The 20,483-nt window shown below is 46.2% G+C and overlaps 1 protein-coding gene and 2 pseudogenes across 1 annotated transcript; 2 read left to right on the top strand and 1 right to left on the bottom strand.

Annotated features, from left to right (window-relative positions):
• The first annotated feature begins 4,422 nt into the window (after positions 1 to 4,422).
• On the top strand, positions 4,423 to 8,084 carry LOC133886357 (senescence-specific cysteine protease SAG39-like; annotated as a pseudogene).
• A 3-nt stretch (positions 8,085 to 8,087) lies between these two features.
• On the bottom strand, positions 8,088 to 10,678 carry LOC133886358 (senescence-specific cysteine protease SAG39-like; the record flags this gene model as incomplete). The annotated part of the gene is made up of 2 exons (XM_062326087.1): positions 10,622 to 10,678; positions 8,088 to 8,357 (listed from the first exon to the last, which is right to left on the bottom strand). Coding segments are annotated over exons 1-2 (327 nt in total), but the record flags the coding sequence as incomplete, so codon positions are not given.
• Positions 10,679 to 11,608: 930 nt separating this feature from the next.
• Positions 11,609 to 15,860, top strand: LOC133886359 (two pore potassium channel b-like; annotated as a pseudogene).
• Positions 15,861 to 20,483: the final 4,623 nt, after the last annotated feature.

The following is a 20,483-nucleotide window of genomic DNA, read 5'->3' on the forward strand; positions in this document are numbered from 1 at the left end:
GTATGCCTGTCCCCGGTTATCAGTCTCATTGCGGTGGTCGTTGGACCCAGACGGATCATCATGGGGCGTTGATCCGAGAAGAGGGGCCGAGCGATCGGTCTGCGCATCCGTCTCCATCGTCGTGGTCAGTGGTGGTACCTAAGTCGACGTTCCCAGTGTCGGGTGGCGCTGGATGTGCTCGACGTGGAGACGTAAATCATCCATTGCTTGATGTAGTTCGTCCACCCGAGATTCCACAACTTTCACAGACTCCATCGACCTCTGCACGGAGTCCCAACACTCTTCCATGCGCTGGTTAGTCTTCTCTTGGCAGTCCATGAACTCCAGCACACTACTACAAAACTAGACTTATATACCGGCCCATCACTACCAATTGTTAATGGGTCAGTAGTGATGAGGTATCACTGCCGGTTCAAAAATTATGTGGGAAGAATCAACGAATGTGGCTTATAAACTGGTAGTGATGAAGGGCATCATTGCCGGCTGATGACTTGAGCAGGTAGTTATACTTCACTGCCGGGTGAAGACGTCAGCCGGTAGTGATACCTGAACTATCACTGCTAGCTCTAACCATGAACCGGCAGTGATAGTTCGTCAAGTATCACTGCCGACTCATAAGAAGCACCAGTAGTGATAGCGGGTGAGCAATGACTGATCGGGTAAATAGTACCTGGTCGGGTATCACTGCTGGCTCGTGTTATAAACTGGCAGTGATGGAGGCATCACTGTCGGTTCGTAAGATGAACCGGCAGCGATAATGGATGATAGTTTATCTTAGAAAATTCATAACTTTTTCATACAAAGTCGTATGGGGACAAAATTTATATGAAAATTATAGCACTCGACGATATCTACAACTTTGTAGTTAAATTTTTTTCATTTGAAGTGATTTAGATGTCCAAATAATCGTTTGAAGTTTCAGACAGAAGATATTAAAATGATTACATATGCTACTGTTATCACAAGTACTTCTGTGGTGGGATACTGTTATCACAAGTACTTCTGTGGTGGGATGGTAACGATGTATCGCGCGAGCTAAGAGGTCTCACGTTCGAGTGCTAAGAACGGCAAGTGTGCGAAAAATCGTGTGACTTGTGGCTTGCAATGACGCAGGCGTGGGGGTTCCTTAGGTGCAAAATTTATTTATTTTTTTTAGTTTTTCCGGCTCAAAAAATTAATCGGAGGCAGACTGTATCACTGCCAGCTGAAGCCTTGAGCCGGCAGTGATAACCGACTATCACTGTCGGCTGAAGTCCTCAGTCGGCAGTGATAATCTCTTCACTGCCGGTGTCAGGAACTACAGTGATAATCTTCGACTATCACTGTTCGTTGCCCACAACCAGTTTTACTTTAGAGCTGATAGTGATAGAATTTTTTATAGTAGTGCAGCCTCTCCTCAATGGTCATCATCTGCTGTTGCTGCCGGGAGTGATACCGAGGCTTGGCGTAGGGGTCGTTGGTGCTAACTTTAGGTGGTGCCAGGGTGGAAGATTGAGAAAAATTTTGGTGGACAAAACGTCGAACAGTTGGTGGGCGAGGTGGGAAAAGGGGTGCGTTGATAGCTAAAGTGGTGGCGAGATCACTGGTGGCGCGACGGCGATATGCAGCGGCAAGGCTCTGATGCCAGATTTGTCACCAACCTGGGATCGAGAAAATGGAACAGAAGAGAAAAGCAAGCCGGGGAGGAGGAGGAAGCCGTTGTTTCCTAGGGGAAACTCTGTTCCAGGTTCATCGATGCCTTACAGAGTCCGAGCAGAGCGGTTTATAACCCCCACCGTCTGCCAGCAACGCACACCAACTAGCGCACGGCTCCTGCTGAAAATGCCTACACCACCTATGCCTTCGTAACACATACGTGTACCACCAGGAAGATACTAGTACAGGACACCTATGCCATGACACTATTGTACTACTATACGCACTCCAAGGTGGAAGGAATTAGTGAGGCATGGGCTATCTAGTAGTTTAATTGGTCATCATGTCGTTAGTACTAACTTATACGTCGGTTAATGTTAGTGCAGTCAAGAGTCGGCACATTAAGCTGGAATAAACACGTACTCGAGCTTGATCCATTCCAGCTAGCTACATGCGTAGTACCGTTACGATAAGAGATTCCCATGCATATGCATGCATGACTACTTGAATCTTGACTACCAAATTATTTATTCTTGCATAATTAATTTCTTCCTTTATTGCAACCTCGTTGGAAAGGTATTAGACGTCAAGAATATTTGGTAGGCACGGTACAAAACCACAAGCTTCCCTGTGAGATCGATAATTTAAACCTAGGTCACTTTAGGGGAAAGAGCCCCACACTCCTGGTAGTGACACGTGGAGGCACACAATGGCAAAAATCAAGCATGTAATACGTTCAGTGGTACAATGACAAATAAACAACATTGATATTGCGGTCACTGTGTGGTCAAACCTGCTGACTAAGGGATGTTGATACCTAATATCCGCTCAATGGCAAAATAAAAAAAATAATGCTATGCATGTGCACCACACGCAATTTGATCAAAATTCGTTTGCAAATTTGCAATGCGGAACAGCGATAGTGCCAGAATGGCTATTGACCCAAAAATTTAGATCGGAAACATGAAAATTGTATATATAGACTTATCTCATAAACTCCTTCACTGGTATTATAATTTTATTGAATTTTATAAATATTACAATAGTAGTCAAGGTTTCATTTCGAAGACCCTGTTAATATCTATAATGAGATGTATTTGTGATTGGAGAGAGCAACTAGACTGCTCTTTGTTCACTTCGCACATCAAGTATATATATACTGAGAGCATATGCCGAGAAGCAACAGAATCCGAAGAAAAAAAGGCAAATTTTTTAATTCATAGTCGTCTATGTTTGGCGGGGAAGTTTGGCTGTACAACAATATCGTGTCTGACTAGCCAACTTGGTCAGCAGGTAACTATTGTACTACTGTATATCCACACAATACGACGCATACGTAAGGGTATCGATCAAGATTCAAGTAGTCATGCATGCATATGCATGGGAATCTCTTATCCTAACGGTACTACGCATGTAGCTAGCTGGAACGGATCAAGCTCGAGTACGTGTTTAGTCCAGCTTAATGTGCCGACTCTTGACTGCACCAACATTAACCGACGTATAAGTTAGTACTAACGACATGACGACCGGGCATCGAACGTGGCAAACAATCCAAGCTAATTATTTCGGTGCAGCTCCAGGCCTTCAATATAAACTCCTAGCATCCTGCTCATGTTTTTTTTTAATGACCAGCACACCAGACGGTGTCCGATTCTATTGATATAGAAGAAAAAAATACAAGAGAATAACCCTGAAGACTATAATCAGGAGAAAGGAAAACACGACAACTACCAACAGCTAATAACCACTAACAATGACTAAACAACCGCAACCAAGGACCGGCAACAACTAACAACAACGAAAACAACAACAAGCGGCACCCGACCGCTGCTGAGCCAACATGGAGCCCTCCGCTGCACACCGGCATGCTGGCACACCAAAGCTACTGCTTGCGCCGTCTTGCGACGATGTCCCACACCGAACTAGCCACTCCCAAGCAGGGCTAGACGCCACAGTCTGCTACAAGCCTTCTTGCCGACACGTCATCGTTGCCGCTTGCGTCGTCATCGACATTGTCCCGCTCCATACTAGCCGCTGCCAGGCAGGGCTAGCCACCGCAGTCTGCTGCAAGCCGCCATGCCGACACACGTGCGGCTGCCTCTGACTGCCGCCACATCGGCCCAACCCATGTTACATCGGACTGGTCATCACCGAACAAGACTAGCCGCTACCACCGCCCAGGCCCGACGATGATCTGGATGCCTCAATCGTACCTCCACAGCACTACCCATCACATCGCCGAGCATGGCCGCCCAGTGCCAAAAAACAGTCGCCGCTATGCGTGAATGATCGCCGCAATGCCGCCAGGGACCACGCGCCACCGATCGCATTGTCCCGCCTCTACGGGTCCAAGCCTAGGTCATCCCCACGCCAAAATAGCCACCGTCACGCGGGACCAAACACTGTAGGGACGACCCAAGCCGCTATCAACAACCAATCACGACTTCGAAGGCCACCATGATGCAGACTGCACCACGCCGAGGTGGCCACCACTGTGCGGGACGAGCCGCCACAGTGCTGTTGCGATACTGCACAGATCTGCCAGCCCAAGTACCACCTGATTCGGCCACCTTGAGGCTGCCACACCCTCCGCCTCGTCGCCTCAAATCACTGCGAGCGAACGCCACCCCTCGTCTGCCGCAGGACACCACACCTTGGATCTGACGTGCCTCACCATTGCAGACGAGTAGCACTGCCCTGCTACCCGTGTAGAGCCTCAACCCGCTGCGACGGCGTCGACGCCGGTGAGGAGCCAAGGGCCAACCCGCCGCCTTCCTCCACACAACCATGACCACCATGCACGGAATCCGTGTGCCACCACATCATCTATGCCGACCCAGCCGCCGCCTTGTTGATCCAAAGCACATCCACCAGGCAGTGCAGGCCGACCCTTGCCAAACTGGCCGCCGCCGTGCGGGACCAGCCGCCGTCACGCCAGGCTTGGTTGCCCAGCCACGGATCTGGCCGCAGGTGACCCAAAGCCACCTTCATGCTGACCCGATCCTCATCCACTCCGCTGCCGTGCGTGACCTCCACGCCGTCCCGGTACTCCTCTGCGCTGTCGCCGCCGTGGCCTCAACTACCAGCGCCAGCACCGCAGCCGCCTCCTCCTCAAATGCCACCTCCACCATGTCCGCCTGCCTCCACCGACCGCGCCGTCCACGTCCTCGCCACGCCATCTCGCTGGCCACAAGAATTGCTGCTCGTCTCTGGCTGCCGATCGCCAGCAGGCAGAGTTGCCACCCGCGGTTACCCACCGGCCGCCACCAACCGGATCCGTCATCCACGGCCGCTTGCCGGCCTCCACCTGCCGGATCCTCCATCTACGGCCTGGTCCCACACCGAGCGTGACCGCATGCTCCTCATCACCGAGCATCCCTAGAGGGGGGAGGCCCCGCCGCCGCCATCCTCGCTGCTGCGCAGGCTTCCGGCAGCCGGCTCAGGCAGTGGTGAGGTAGGAGGGAGGGGGGAGAGGGCGTGGCAGCACTGGCATCGTGGAGCCACCCGAGTTGCAGCGTGGGAGCGATGTGGGGGCAAGAGAGGTGTTCCCATCAGCATCCTACTCATGGACTGCACACCAACTATAACACACTAGCTAGCTTCACACATACATCAGATACGTACAGAATTATACGTACTCCATATACACAGCCTAGTACTAGACATTATACCTAACATGGCCTCCTACTTTTTTAACAAGCCTCTTATCACGACGGCCCTAATGCTGGTCACCGTTATAAACATGGCGAATAGCATCTCCTAAAAGGTCGCGGCCTGGGAGCTATCTACCGGTGGCTTGGCGAGGAGGCCATGAAGGCGAGACATGACAAGTGGATGGCGGAGCACGGCCACACCTACAAGGATGAGGCTGAGAAGGCACAACACTTCCAGGTATTCAAGGAGAACTCCGAGTTTATTGACAGGTGCAACTCCCCTGGGGGCACGAAGTATCATATGGCGACCAATGAGTTCACTGACATGACCGCCGATGAGTTCATGGCCATATACACTATGTTCTGAAGGACCGGAACGGCGACTAGAGAGAGGTGAATAGGTGCCCTTAAAATTCTTCAATAAGAATAAGGCCCATGTCTAATTCGCACCCAACGCACCACAAGAGTGAATCATAACAAAGCGCAACACAAAGTACAGCGGAAACATCACAAAACTGCGCTCACAGTGAACACCGAAAGTTCCGATGTGTAGAAGGAATTCAGTGCTAAAACACACAGTTCATCAGAAATTCCGTCACTGTTCATAGGATGTTCCGATGTCAGTGTTCCTAGGAAGTTCCGATGTTGGAACCGGAAGTTCTGAATGATCAGAATATCCAAAAATTGCGAAACTCGAAGCCTCGGGAAAGACCCACTGATTTAATTGGAAGTTCCGATTTCGACACCGGAAGTTTCCATTAATCGGAATATCCGAAAATTACAAAACTCGAAGCCTCGGGATGGAAATACTGAATTATTCGGAAGTTCTGATTTTCAAATCGAAAGTTCCAATGAGTTCAAATTTCCAAAATCAAAATAACAGCGCTGGGAAAAAGTGTTCACCGGAAGTTTCAATTAGGAGATCGGAAGTTTGAATGTGTGCAAATTTACAGAAGAAAGCTGCAGCTCGAGAACCCAAAATCCAAACTTGAAATCCAATCAAACGTGGTCCAAATCCAATGAAATTTTAGCCATAGCTTCGAACGTACATGGTGAATCTTTGCCCAAAAGATCTATTCAAAAAGATCGAGATTTCACCCTCGATTTCGTAGATTTGACCAAGAACACAAAAAGGAGAATTTTTAGGAAAAACCAAATTCAAGGTGCTCGTGTGAGGGAATTGATTTGAAATCACCCTAAATGTTCTCACACACGTCCTAGCAACCTTTTGCCCTAACAAATTTACCCAAAATCGCAGCCAAAAGCGAAGAATGATAAAACCACCAAAACTTCAAGAACAAGAGGGAGATAAAAGCACCATGAATTTGCTAAACAACTGACGAATTGAATTAAGATCTAGCAAGAATCATGGATACATGGCTTGGAAGATGCCCATCATCCTCCCACTCTTGATGAGATCAAGTCTAGAGCAATTAACCCTAATCTCTCTCTCTCTCTCTTGAAGCCCTAACCAAGCCTAGTAATTAGCAAAATGGAAAATGGTCTTGGAGAGATGATTTGCAACCAGTCATCTCCCTTATTTATAGGTGAGTGGATATTTCCCAAATTGCCCCTTAAGTCTAATACAGAATACACACCCCTGAGGGGCAAAATGGTCCAAGTTTTCTTTTATCCATCGGATGGACCCGACGCCTTCACAACTTTGCTTCGTCTCCATGCAAGCTTCACGATGGTGCCACGTATCCTCCAACTCTGTCCCCGGTTTTGAGGAGAAACCGGAAAACCACCTTGCACGTTTCTCAAAGCATGACTCCTCTCCGCTCGTGTAGGCTCTACGCAAGCTCCTCGATGTTGACGCGTGTCCGACCTCTGCCATGGTCTTTGACGCCTTCAAGCCTTTGCACTCCCACCACTGGGCCGCTTCTTGACTTGCCATCGTCTTCCTACCTTGACTTGGTCAACGTTGTCTTCATCACCTTCTCTTCACACCATGTCTTCTTGCGCCCTCCATGTGAGCGATGCAAATCGCCCATGGCTTCACCCGGCCTCGCTCGGTCCGTCAGCGCCAAGCCTCCACTTGCCCTTCACCGCGCATGGTCCATCAGCGCCAAGCCTACTTGCCCTTCAACGCCTTGCCGTTGTCCTCCATGTCGCATACGTACACCTACACATCATGAGTCAAGAAACATGTTTCTCCGCCATCCTCAATTCCCTCTTCATCATCACCTCCGGTTAGCCAAAAACATAATCAAGCAAATTAAAACATACGATGCGAACTGAAAGTTCTAAATCAACATTCCCATAAATCACTCATCATGATAACAACAAAGGAACTTCTCACCTTGTGTTCTCAGGTTCAAGCCCAAGCCGTCTGGGGCCAAGAAGTTGCCCGTTCAAGTACGAGAATTTTACCCTGTCGGACGACCAACAACAAGCGGTTGATCGGAGGAAGAAAGGCGCTGCCACTGATATCAAGAACCAAGGCCGATGCGGTAATTGGGCAATTAATTAAGAAGATAGCTTCCATATATGTTCACCATTTAATTCATCCTGATCACATGTGCAACGTCGCATTACTCATATATAATTTGCAGGTTGTTGCTGGGCGTTCTAGACTCCGCGGTAGCGGCCGTGGAGAGCATCCACCAGATCACGACTGGACAGCTGGTGTCGCTGTCGGAGCAGCAGGTCCTCGACTGCTCCACTAACGGGAACAACGGCTGCAGCGGCGGCTTCATGGACAATGCTTTCCAGTACATCATCGACAACGGCGGCCTCGTTGCCGAAGATGCCTACCCCTACACCGCCGCCCAGGGCATGTGCATGTCCGGCGCCCCTCTCGAGCCTCATGTACCCTCCCTCGCCCCAGGTTTCCCCCCACTGGTTCTTGTGCAGCCAGTACTTGCTCCCGTCCTCCATAGTGCCGTACCCGATCGCCGTCACCGCATGGTTCAAGTCTGTGCCGCAGCTGTCCGCGGTCATCACGCCGCCGTGGTAGAACTGGAAGTTGTGCGCGTCGATGGTCACGAAGACCGGCTGGTTGGTTACCGCCGAGGTGAGCGCCGCCTCGTCGTCGCTAGGCACGTCCTGGTACCTGCTGATCGTTACCTGCAGTGTTGCCAAGCAAGCTTCCTACCCACTTGCATGAACCAGCAAACAATAATAAAAAATGCACGAATGCATGCATACGATAGATAAATAATAAGAAACAAAGCAAGAATATACAATGACTCTTCAGTATTAAATAAAAAATTGGCCGAGTTTGCTCTGTATAGGAGCATGAAGGCTGCTGGTACTTAGAATTGTTATACAGTACTCAAGTAGGATTTATGTGGCTTGGTCAGTCAAATTTCTCAAACTTCAATAGTAGATATACACGTGTAATATTGTAAGTTTGCAGTACACGAATCAATGCAAGGCAACATGAGATTAGGACAGTACTCTTATCTTACTCCCCTTGCACTTGCCTCGTCTTCTTTCTTTCTGCTTGATATGATTATTTTTAGGGTACAAAGAAGTCACAAACAACCAAATACGCCACATTGGCACACCTCCGTAGCGTGGGTCTATACCACTGAATGCGCATGTGTGTATCCATTGGAAGTTTTGGATCATTTGACATGCTATTATTGTATCATTTTAAGCTGAAAGTTCATCATTTTGTGTTGGAAGTTTTGGTTTGGGTTGAAAGGTGAAATGACGGTTTAAGCATTTGAAAAGCTTGTTTAACAAAGTTAAGGTATACTTGATCCGTTGGCTGCAAAAAACAAAAGTAGAGGGGGATAGTTTCGTCCATGGTCGTGTGACGTGCACTAATTATGAATCCCTGTATACATGTTCTTACTTGTAAAATACATTCCAAACATCAAAACTAGAAAACTCCTATAAGAAACCAGTGGCGTAGCGAATTTAAATGACTCGCGGTCAAAGTTTCAATATTAAAATAATAAAGCACGATGAAAATTAATGATGAACATAAATGATCATGAAAAATAGGCGTCTGGACTAGCGCAATTGCACAAATGTGAAATACAACACAAACAGTTCACAGAGGTACTAACTAGGGCTCGATGATTGTGTAGTATTCCTCGTGGCTACCGAAGTTTTACACGCACAAACTACATCTACCTAAGGATAGTGACTTCTAACCATGGTTCAGGCTTTCGGATTTAAAAAAAAAAATCGGAGGGCACCGGTAAGACCGATATTTCCAAAAATCGTAAAATTTTGGTCTCATTTCGGTCAATTTCGGGTCAAATTTGGATCAAATTTGTTAAAATTGGGTCACTAATGATTAGTTTGATGAAACAGAGTAGATGAAAGAATTTTAATTAATCAATCATTAGATATATTAGTCAATCAGTTTCCTATCACAACTTACTTAATTTTTTGCTTATATAGTAAATATGTATATAGCATGATGCTATAATTTTTTATTTCTCTTTTATTTTTCTCTTATTTTTTCTCACCTCTGCAGCACTAGAATAGGAATCATGGTATATTTCTGCTCAAGTTTGATGTAAGGGTAATAGCTATGGATACAAATGCGTGTTTCAAAAAGGGTGCGAAAACTTCTGGGGGCGAGAACTCAACCTTCCAGGCTGTTTTTGGCCCCGAAAAATTCACCGAACTCGACAAAATCGGGGAGAAATGGATGTAATTTTTTCTGTAGATGTCCGTAGAGTCAAAAAAACGTCGAAACGGAGTCCGTATGCAAAAGTTATACCTATTTTACCGAAAGTCACTCCGGATCACCTATTTGGTAACATGGTCATAGCAGACGGGTCATAACAGTGACCCGTCACCTAATCAGTCATAGGTGACGGGTCACGATTATGACCTATCACTCATGACCTCCGGCAATGAAGGTTAAAAGGATAAAATATCCATTTCCTATCACAACAACGTGATAGCTGAGGTGGTAAAGGGGTACACGCGCGAGGGGAGGTCGCGGGTTCGATTCCCACAGAACGCAAAGACTGAAAGCGGTTTGAAAAATGGTGTGGCTTGGGGGCACATGTGATGGGCCCTATGTTGGGTGGCTCATGTGACAAAATATATTTTTTAACTTTTTCATGTCAAAAAACACGAAAAAATCATAAGTGACGGGTCACTGTTATGACCCGTTACTTATATTCAATCATAAGTGGCGGGTCACTCTTACGACCCGTCACTTATAACCTTCATAAATGACACGTCAATTTGTAACCTATCACCTATGACTGAATTGGTGACAGGTCTTAACCCGTCACCAATGATGACTCATCAGTGACACGTTCAGGGTGACGGGTGCTGGACCGGTCACTAATGACGGTTACCACATGTCACCTATGACCTTTTTTCAGGTAATGCTTGCTTCAAAGACAACTCACAAGCATCCACACCCGCACTCTGATAGCCACCACTGCGATATAGAGGAGGAGGTCCATGGATTTGAAACGACCCTACAATAAGGGATGCGACATCAGGAATTACGCCATCTCACTGGATCCAAGAAACTGGGTCATGAGTTTTCATGCCAGAGGCACCATATGACCTCGGAGAGTATGATGACATCACTGGTGTAAAAAACCCTATCATTGTGAGTTCTAAGCTAGCATCACTGTTGGCTCTAGAACAACAGTGAGCAAGCAATAGTGATAATCATCAAATATCACGAGTCATAAGATTTTTCATGCAAAATATGCACATGTGTAGTTCATGGGATTCGATCTCACAATCTCCCGCTCCGTGCAAAGCTACCTTACTATCACTACTACAGAACAACACATCACTGCCAGCTCCAAAACCCCCTTCACTGCCGGTTTTGGAGCCGGCAGTGGGTAATGGGCAGTGATAGTTGAGGACTATAACTGCCAGCTTGGGGGACCGGTAGTAAAGGAGTTATCACTGCCAGCTTAAACCACTAGCCGGCAATGATGATAGAGGAATCACTGCCGGCTGACGCCTTCAGTCGGTAGTGATGCCTTGGGTATCACTGCCGGCTGGTGGTTTCAACCGGCATTGATTCTCAAGGCATCACTGCTGGCTGAAGCATTCAACCGGTAGTGTTTTGCCTCTCCTCCCTCCCTCCCTCTCTCTGTCCTCTCTCTATCTCCTCGATCTCTCCGTCTCTCTCCCTCTCAATACATGCATACAATGAGACATATATTTAATGTAAATCAATAATAAAGGCACCTTCATTAATACGTAATAATTCATGTCATATTCGAGGGAACACATATTACAAGTCTTAGGTATCGACAAATACACATATATACATAATAATTCTCACTGGTCACCCCCTGAAATGTCGGTCGAGTTGAGCCAGTCCAGTATCCCTCTACCTCTCCCGCGATGAGGACCGCGTCTCCGCACGGATGGCTGATGGCGTGTGTATGTCCTGGAACATCGGGGAACCGATGGTGATGGAGCGGAGGACCCGACCATGCCTGATCGACCGCAGCGTTGCCTAAGCTCTAGGCTCGCCGGCGTGTCAAAGACATCGAAGTCCGACGCCTGAACTCCACTATGATTTGAGTCTTCGGCCTCCTCCGTCACAAAGGTACTACTTTGCCTCCTGACGCACGTGTGGAATAGCAGCGTCCGAACATTTCGGTCCACCTCGAGATTCCAAGTTCACAACACCTCACACTCATCAGCGGCTGACACACAGGTTTATCGGTTGTTGTTGTAACTTTCAAATTTCAGGTATATTCTTCGTCTCCTCTCCTCACCTCTCGTCTCCTCTGCCTGCCGCCCCTTGCATTGTTTCCAGCTGCGAATTCCGGATGAAAATGTTAGGGAATGGTGTGAAGCAGCCCCTGTTACACGATAGGGACCCTGCTAATGCCTTGCAAAAGAAGCCATCGCCGGGTGGGGCCAGAAGTTTCCGGCACTGCAGGACGGTGGCTTCCTCCAAGGCCACACAAGAATCCCCTCCACGGAGCCAAAACATTGGACCACAGGGAGCGAGAGCCGTTGTATGTGCCAGAGAGCTTCTCATGGGCGTACGCCCGAGCTTTAGTCTCGTTGGCGTCCACCTGCTTGCCTACAGATAGAACTCTTGGCTGGGGCTGCAGAGGAACTTTTTGTTGGTGCGGATGCTCATAACTCTGAAGTTGATATAGAGGAGGAGAGCTTGCGGTCTATTGCACTTAATATCGTGGTACGGTTGGACAAGATAGCAGGGTTGCACGGAGTCCATGGCATACTCCGATCTACAGAAATATTAGTACAGTTCCTATTTTAGCGTCCCTGCACTTGACATTCAGCTTTACAAGCAAGGTGAAATAAATGGGTGATGCTATTATAATCTTTGAAATCTAATATGTCCTGAATTCATGTTTCAAACCACCCATAAAATGAGTCATTATCGCATCTTTAGATTCGTTAAGACCACAATGAATAAAACTATTTTGCAACTCTTGATAGTACTCTTCTACAGAATTAGTTCCTTATTTCAAATGTTGTAACTTATTCAGCAAATCATGAGCATAATAAGAAGGCACAAACATATGTCTCATTTGTTGTTTTAAACCTTCCTAAGTGGTAGGAATAGCATTAGGATGTGCACTGCAATATTCATGCCACCAAGTAGTCATGCCAAATCAAATTCACTAGTGCAGCCCTAACTCTTGTATTCTTAGGGGATAATCGTGAGAAGTAAATTTTTGATCAACTAAAAACTCCTAACCCAAGTAAGCACCAGGGTTATATTTTCTATCAAATGGAGGCATAGTAAATTTTATCTTAGCATAATCATCTTGTCACATACCTCTCAATGTGATCGTTCTTGTTCCATACCAAGGTGATTGAAGTGCTGTCGTCGATGATCACGATCGTTGTCCAAGTGGATATGTTTCTCACCCTCCGAATCACCGATGTAATCAATAGAGTTCTTTCCTTCTTGCTCCTCTTCTAGCATGCCCGAAGCATTGGTGATGGCGCGTCACTGAACTGTGGCAGCTGCTGTGGTATGTAGTAGCTTGGACCTCCATAGAAGCAAGGGGGATTCAATGTGTTTGCTGAAAAGGTGGTGGAGCTGGTATAGAAGGTGCAGCAGCACGAGATCCTCCTACTAGCATAGGTAAACGAGCCAAAATAGCTTGAAGTGTCGCATTAGTGGTATTTTGAGTATCCTCAACTGCATTAAGTTTTTCTTCCTATAAGGATAACCACTCGTTGGTTAAACGGACATGCTCCATAAGTCCTTCTGTAGTAATCCTTGTTTGATGCTCAAAGTGTGTTATAAAGCCCTTAGTGCAGGGTGAATGTTGCCATGATTCCTCATCATTTGACATGGTTAGTAAACCAAGAAAACAAAGCAACAAGTGTATTGTTCCTATGTGCTACTAGGTTGTGGTAACAAGTCGCTCAAACTCTCGAGCCGTTCACAAATTCTTGCAAGTTCTTACCTAACAAAACAGGTGGTGTTGGCCATTGACGGTGTTGAAGTTTTCCTGAAGATTGGATGAAGCAATTGACCAGTGACCGAACAATCTGTATGAGGTAGAAGTTGAGGAGCTAGGACAAGGCTTCCAATATGTAGCAAGGATTAGCAATATTCACATTAGCAATGCACCTTGGAAATTTTCTCAATGCACTAGTCAAGTTTGCTGGTCCAAAGGTAGATTCTGCTAGAGACATGAGCCTAGAACATAAGAGAAAGAAATCACTATGCGGCACAGTCCAAAGAAGGTGATAATTCGGACTGGTACAGTGGGGCTTGTAGCAACAGTGCCAAAATGTGATATTGTGTAGCGTGGAGCAATCTGGGTGAAGACTTGGGAGGCACTTTTCCAAATATTTTTGAAACCAAATTGGAAACAAAAATCCAAGAGCAAATCGACTTGAAACCTCCCAGCAATAAAAGTGTTTGGCACCTTTACAAACTTTGAATCAACTTTCCAAACAGATTACAACTTGAATTTCTAACCTATGCAGATTCTCCTTTTGTTGTTTTTTTAATCTGAACCAAATTGTTTCTTTTCACCTTGATCTATTTCTAACCAAAATAAATTATTTGTTCTTTCTTCGTGCCCAAGGTGATCAATTGAGAAGCAAGGTGCACAGCAAGATTAGCAAGGCAGGGTGTGGAGTGATGGGAGTTGGGTGTTACGTGGTGAAGTTGCACGAGTGCAAGAAAAATTTCGACTGTGTGTGGAAAGCGGTGATGACGGCGTGTGCAGCAGTGAAGTGAAGAAAACGTTACAAGAACTCGAAACTCTCAATGCTATACACTAAGACCAGCGACTCGACATGATGATGCAGCAAAGATTCAACAATACAAATACTAAGATAAAAATTGCCAAGCAAGGGTTTGTATAGCAGATGATCTAATGCTATATTGTTATTGTGTGTCTTTTTCTGGACTGTAGGTAGAAATATCAATCTGCAACTACAAAAACCTGACTCTATCTCTATCTGCTAACACCGTCGGTTCGTTTTGATGATTCCGAATCGCTCATGAGGAATGTGCTAGTGGGGTTGGATCGATTGGAAAGAGTATGACGTATCCTTTCCAGACTGTACTTAAACACCTAGAAAGTACTTCCGATGTGAGAAATAAGGCTACAGAGATGTGGGACTGACTGTCAAACACTGAATCAAATTTGGAGGCTAAGTTGACTTCTACTCTAAATTGGGGCTAGAAACTTGACGTGGCAGGTCCATCTTTGGATGTGGTGGAGAGGTAGACACATCATCTGTGAGTACGATTTCTTATAGAGGAAGTAGAGGGAAGCCAGTTGATCTTGGACCCTGGTTTCTTAACAAAATGACATAATCTGATTTAGGCAGTATAACATTGTTTGTGAGATCATTGGATGCAACAAGAAATGATAGTACCTGATAATTAAGTTCCCGTGCATGAGCTCGAGTGATTGATCCTTGTATAACTTGAGGAGCAGTGGCAGCACTGGGTGTAATAGTAGGAGGGATGTCCTCATCACCTACCTCCTGACCAAGACTGCCGCCTTATACCTCGCCATGGACCACGTGTTGGGCAATCGTGCGATCATAGCATGAGCCACATACTGTACGCGCTCTACTTCTGCGTGGTCATGATAACGACCGTCGGCTACGGTGACCTCATCTCGGCCAGCGACACCACAAAGCTTCTCGCCTGCGCCTTTGCCTTCACCGGCGTTGCCCTCGTCAGTGCCTTCCTTAGCAAGGTGATGACTACCTTGTCAAGTAGCAGGAGGCGCTCATCATCTGCCTGGTCCACCTCCATGACACCAACGACTGCAAGGAGGTACGGGATGTGAAGGTGAACAGGGTTTGGTACAAGCTATACACCTCTGCCATGCTTCTGGCCATAGTCCTCGCATCCAGGATGGCGTTCTTGGTGATGGAAGAAGGGATGCTCCCAGTTGATGCCTTCTACTATGTGTGTGCGAAGATGGCGACTAGAGCTTCTCGTCGATGGTCGGGCACGTGTTCGTGGCTGCGTGGATCACAGTGAGCATGTTTGTGGTGGTGCTCTTCTTCTTGTACGCTGCAGAGCTGGGCATCGAGTGGTGGCAGAGGGCTCTGGCATGGTGGGTGCTTACGCGGCAGACCACCTATCGGGACCCTACCTTTGGGTCTCACTGTGCATCTTGTATCAGTCCCCAGATGAGTAGCTGATACTCACATTCCTACCGAATTGCACATCACAGACATACTGTGAATACGATACTTGAAATAGAGGCACACATATTATATTGCATCATAGAGTCAACCATACCTTTTTCAAGCGTAATAGAGTTTTACCATGTAGCGGAAACTTAGCACGTAGATCTAAGCCCTATAGGCAACTTCGGTGCAGACGAAACCTAACTTCCTTATTCTTCATCTTTTCCTCATTCATGAGTGTAGGGGTCTTACTCCTCCATTTTGTTTGTTTCCATTAAGCATGCATTAGTACTACCCACTGTACTCATCAAGTCACCATAACAGAAATGCAGATAATAATATGCACAGCTCTAACAATGAGAGGCTAAGGTTCTTTTGACGCATCATGCCAAAGTTGCAATACCAATCACTTAGATTGTAAAAAGCTATGACTTAGTTTGTAGAAAGCTACCTTCCTATTCTAAATCGTAGGGGGTTTACTTTCATACTACCAAGCCATCATCTATCACCATGACTCTCATAACCAACACCGTTACCACACCAAGGGTCTCACCCTTCCATTCCAGCATCTGTCAGGGTCAACACCCTCACCGTCTCATCAACATCTCCCCACACTTGACCAGACTCGATCCACTAGACTCGATGATAGCGCATCTACCCAAGCTCTCACCAATTCCCAATTTGAAATAATCCCAAGTCTATATCCATGATGGTTCACGTGGCCCGCTCTTGACTGTGAGCATGGCTACTCGAATAGTTTTCACTCTGCAGAGGTTGTGCACTTTACCCACCAGACACGAACCTCCCACCGTTGGTACACTCAACACGAAGAGTGAATCGGGGTGTCATGACAAGGCCTTTACAAAGCGCCATGTCAGCTCCAACACCGTGCCTCCTTGGTTACATAACACATTAGCACGTGGCATCTAGCTGCACTAGCAAAGGGTTATCTTGCATGCTGCTCCAAGTATAACTTCTTCCCTTGACTGGTATCTCTCATAATGCCAAGTTACTAATAACTTCATTGAAAGTAAAAAACATCATTCATATTCCCCCATCTCTATTTCTGTTTTGAATGGATCTATAGAAGTTCAAATCCTCCATAAATAGCCACGGATCATCATCTTCAATTTGTATGGATATAAGTATTGTCAAAATGATCCCTTTTGGTCTCCTGTAAGCAGAAAATTGCACCAGAGCTTTCCTCTATCTTATCCCTGATGGCCTCCCATTTTTGGTCAGAATTAATTCCATGTACGTTCCAACACAAAATATTCCAATTTCTGAGGTTGTGAATCTTGGTTGAAACAAATAAATATAGAGCAAAAGAAGCCCTGTCCACACAGGCCAGGACTTAAACAGGCAGTACAACACTGAAGGTAACCAGGATAGTTTAGTAACCACTGGAAGTCATTCAACCATAACATGATAACAGAGACCAGGTTCCACACATGATCATTCAGGAAACATAAAAGGTCTTGTAAGCCAAAGTGTTGTTGGCTCTTGAAATAGGGATAGGGACTAGATAAAATGATAACTGACAGATCTCCTGGGCTGCTGTTGAGGTTTGATGTCTTCGCCACCAACAACTCTTCAGTCACCTCCTCAGGAAGCAGCTGGCATCTTTGGGTCACCACCTTCTGAATTTCCATAGAAGAAATTACAGGTGGGAAAAAAGATGTGTCAGAGAGCTTAGTCATGGTTGGCCAAGGAGATAGCCCAGGAGAGTTATAATCATGCACCTACGTCACATTCGAGCCCGCATGCCGATGTATCTGGCCAGAGCAGGGCCAAGCTCAACCCTAGGGTCCTTTGATGCCTCGTGGTACTACCAGGATGCCTCGAAGTGTCAATAGCTACCTAAGCCGCCGACCCTCCCTACCCAAGTGACGGCGGCTATTTTGAGTCTGTGCTTGGAGATAACTTCACAGAAGTCGGGGTGTCATCGTCTGTTTCTCGTGTGGTGCCTCCATTCCCCCTTAAAGATCTACTAGAAGCGGAAGCAAGTCGCTTAGGCGATGGCGTTCCATAAGGCACAAGAAGTGGCAGAGAGTACGAGCCTAATTGCGCTCCACGTGGCTGCGATGATGAGGAAAAATACGGTTGTTCCCTTCTCATCGCCCAACATGATTGTCGGCCATGCATGATCGTCAAATGGATCTGATGTACCTACCTATCATTATGTCTATTTAGATCTTTCAAAAACCATCTTACTGCGTACCTACCAGTGTTACGGGGACACGGGTGCGGGTGTCGGAGTCCGGCTCGATGCAGGTGTCCGATTCAGTAAACTCTAGAAAATAGGATTCGGAGATCCGTCTAATATATATATATATATACAAATATTAAATTTCATAAATACAGAAAATATAAATTCAAGTTTATAGCTACAAAGTAAAGCAGCTAGTGAGCTCCACAACAACTAAAATTTCCAAATACTCACCCTAAATATAGATCCATCACAAGATGAAGGGGTGGGGTGGGGGAGAGAAAAAATGAATTGGATGGGCTTCCCTTCCATATGCTGGGCTGCGGGCCCATTCGGCCCACCTAAAGGCCTAAAGTAACTTACCCTAACCCCTCCTCAGTTCTCCAGTCCATACGCATACACACAGCTGCCTCAGCCACACTTTCTTTCCTCTATCCGTTCTCTCGCTCCCCTTCCCCAACACAGCTTCGCCGCCGCCGTAGATCGCTTGCCACCGGCCACCATCTCACATGACGAACTAGCAAAATCAGTAGCCCATGCTCACCTCATCACTCCAATACCCTCGTATTTTGTGCTCTTCTCCAATGCCAGCCGCCTCCCTAGGCCCTCTCTGCTCCATCTCCCGAGGACGGCAGGCATGGGGATCCAACTGTGGCGGTTCATCTCCGTGCTCCCGGCCACGATGGCGCATCTCCATGAACCAGCTAACTAGCAGCACCTCCCGTCTCTAGTCAGCCCCTTAGATTCACCGGAGAAGAGTCTAGTGCGTGTCGCACCGTGTTTGGTGCGTGCCGACTCTGGGATATGCGTTGACGCGGCAAAAAAATTCCTGACTTGTGTGTCCCGGTAACACTGGTACCTACTGCAACCTAACATTCATTATTTTGTTGTGCGGACAGTGGACTTGTGTCGTTCTCTAATATACAGATTGTTGGTTTAGTTTTTGCACAGATCAACTGAAGTAAAAATATCATGATCTTGAAGTGTTACCATGTGCTTTATTTATCGTCATGTTGGGGGAATGACCCAACAACTTAATAATAGGCAGATATGAGGAATTATCAATCCCAATAATATACCATGGCAAAATTTTCATTTATTTATCCCACCAGACGCACGAGGGGGATTAATCCCTCTCCCACTTGTATATATTTGAGACCCCAAGGGGTCATGGGCTTCCAAGTTCATTCGCTTGATCTACTTCCTCTCTCTCTTTGCCTGGGTCCACACAACCTTAGTCTTGGGGAGCACCTCCGGGTGAAGCCCCAAGGTCCATTTTGTTTGGGGCAATTCCTGTTGCCCCACAACTCATATTATCTTTATGCTGTTATTGCAGGTATTGAGATCTCTGTTTTCGGCAGGAATGATTAGAAAGCATTATCGTAATCTCATGTGGTGATGTCATAACTACAAAGGTCTTCTTCAAACGAACATGTGGAATTGCTACGCATGGAGCATACATAACACATAAATCAATGGTTGAGCAACATGAAAATGGCTTGGGTGTGTAAAGTGATGCATGATACATGTTTTATATCTAATAAAGTGGATTATAAAAAATAATTAAAATAATGGCTGAGACACAAGGTACATGGAGGAGCAACATTATGTCTTATATTATGGAATATACACATTTTCTATATATAGTGGAGGCCACATATGACGTGGTCTGATTAATTGATACAGTTATTTTTATGACCCATGAGATACTTCTATAGAAAATTACCTAAAGTCCACAAATAGCCTATAGTTACAACAAGAGGACCCTCATAAAATGACAAAAATATAATACTTCTATCACCAAGCTACCAATTAACACGCCTGTATAGTGTCCCAGTCCGATGTGCCGATGTACACCTGACCAACGAGCAGGGCCATAAGCTCCACCCTGTTGGATATCTTTGATGCAGCCACTCCATTTGCAGTCATATTTACTATTTGAATCCATGTATAGAGCCATAAATGGGATCACCTTTTAGCGTACTTCGACATTGCATCAAGGAAGTCATCAATTGACCATTGTTATTCCTTGCTATCTCCTTGTTTCCTATCTTATTTTTAATGTGCGAGTAGTCGGAGTAGGGACAGGGGTACATAGACGCCATGTAGTGATCCCTAGAGCATTCAAGATATAGACTCTTAGCGAAGTATTTATTCATGTATCCGTTTGTCTGTCTCCCTCCTTTCTAGTGTTTGATTGGCCACGATCCGTAAATGAGTGTCAGACGTAAAAGCAATGATTATGAAGGTGACCGAGCTGCGATTGGAGACCCTGTGACAGAAAGGGATGCCCCCTAAGCGGAGAAGACTTATAGGGGAAATATTGATGCAACCACCATACTTAATGTGTTTGTTTTTGTGTAAAAACCGTATATAGTTGAGGCGTGAAGCGCTGTTGCAGTAATCGTCGAAGGATAATCGTTCCA

Source organism: Phragmites australis, chromosome 12 (genome assembly GCF_958298935.1).
Source record: "Phragmites australis chromosome 12, lpPhrAust1.1, whole genome shotgun sequence".
NCBI lineage: Eukaryota > Viridiplantae > Streptophyta > Magnoliopsida > Poales > Poaceae > Phragmites > Phragmites australis.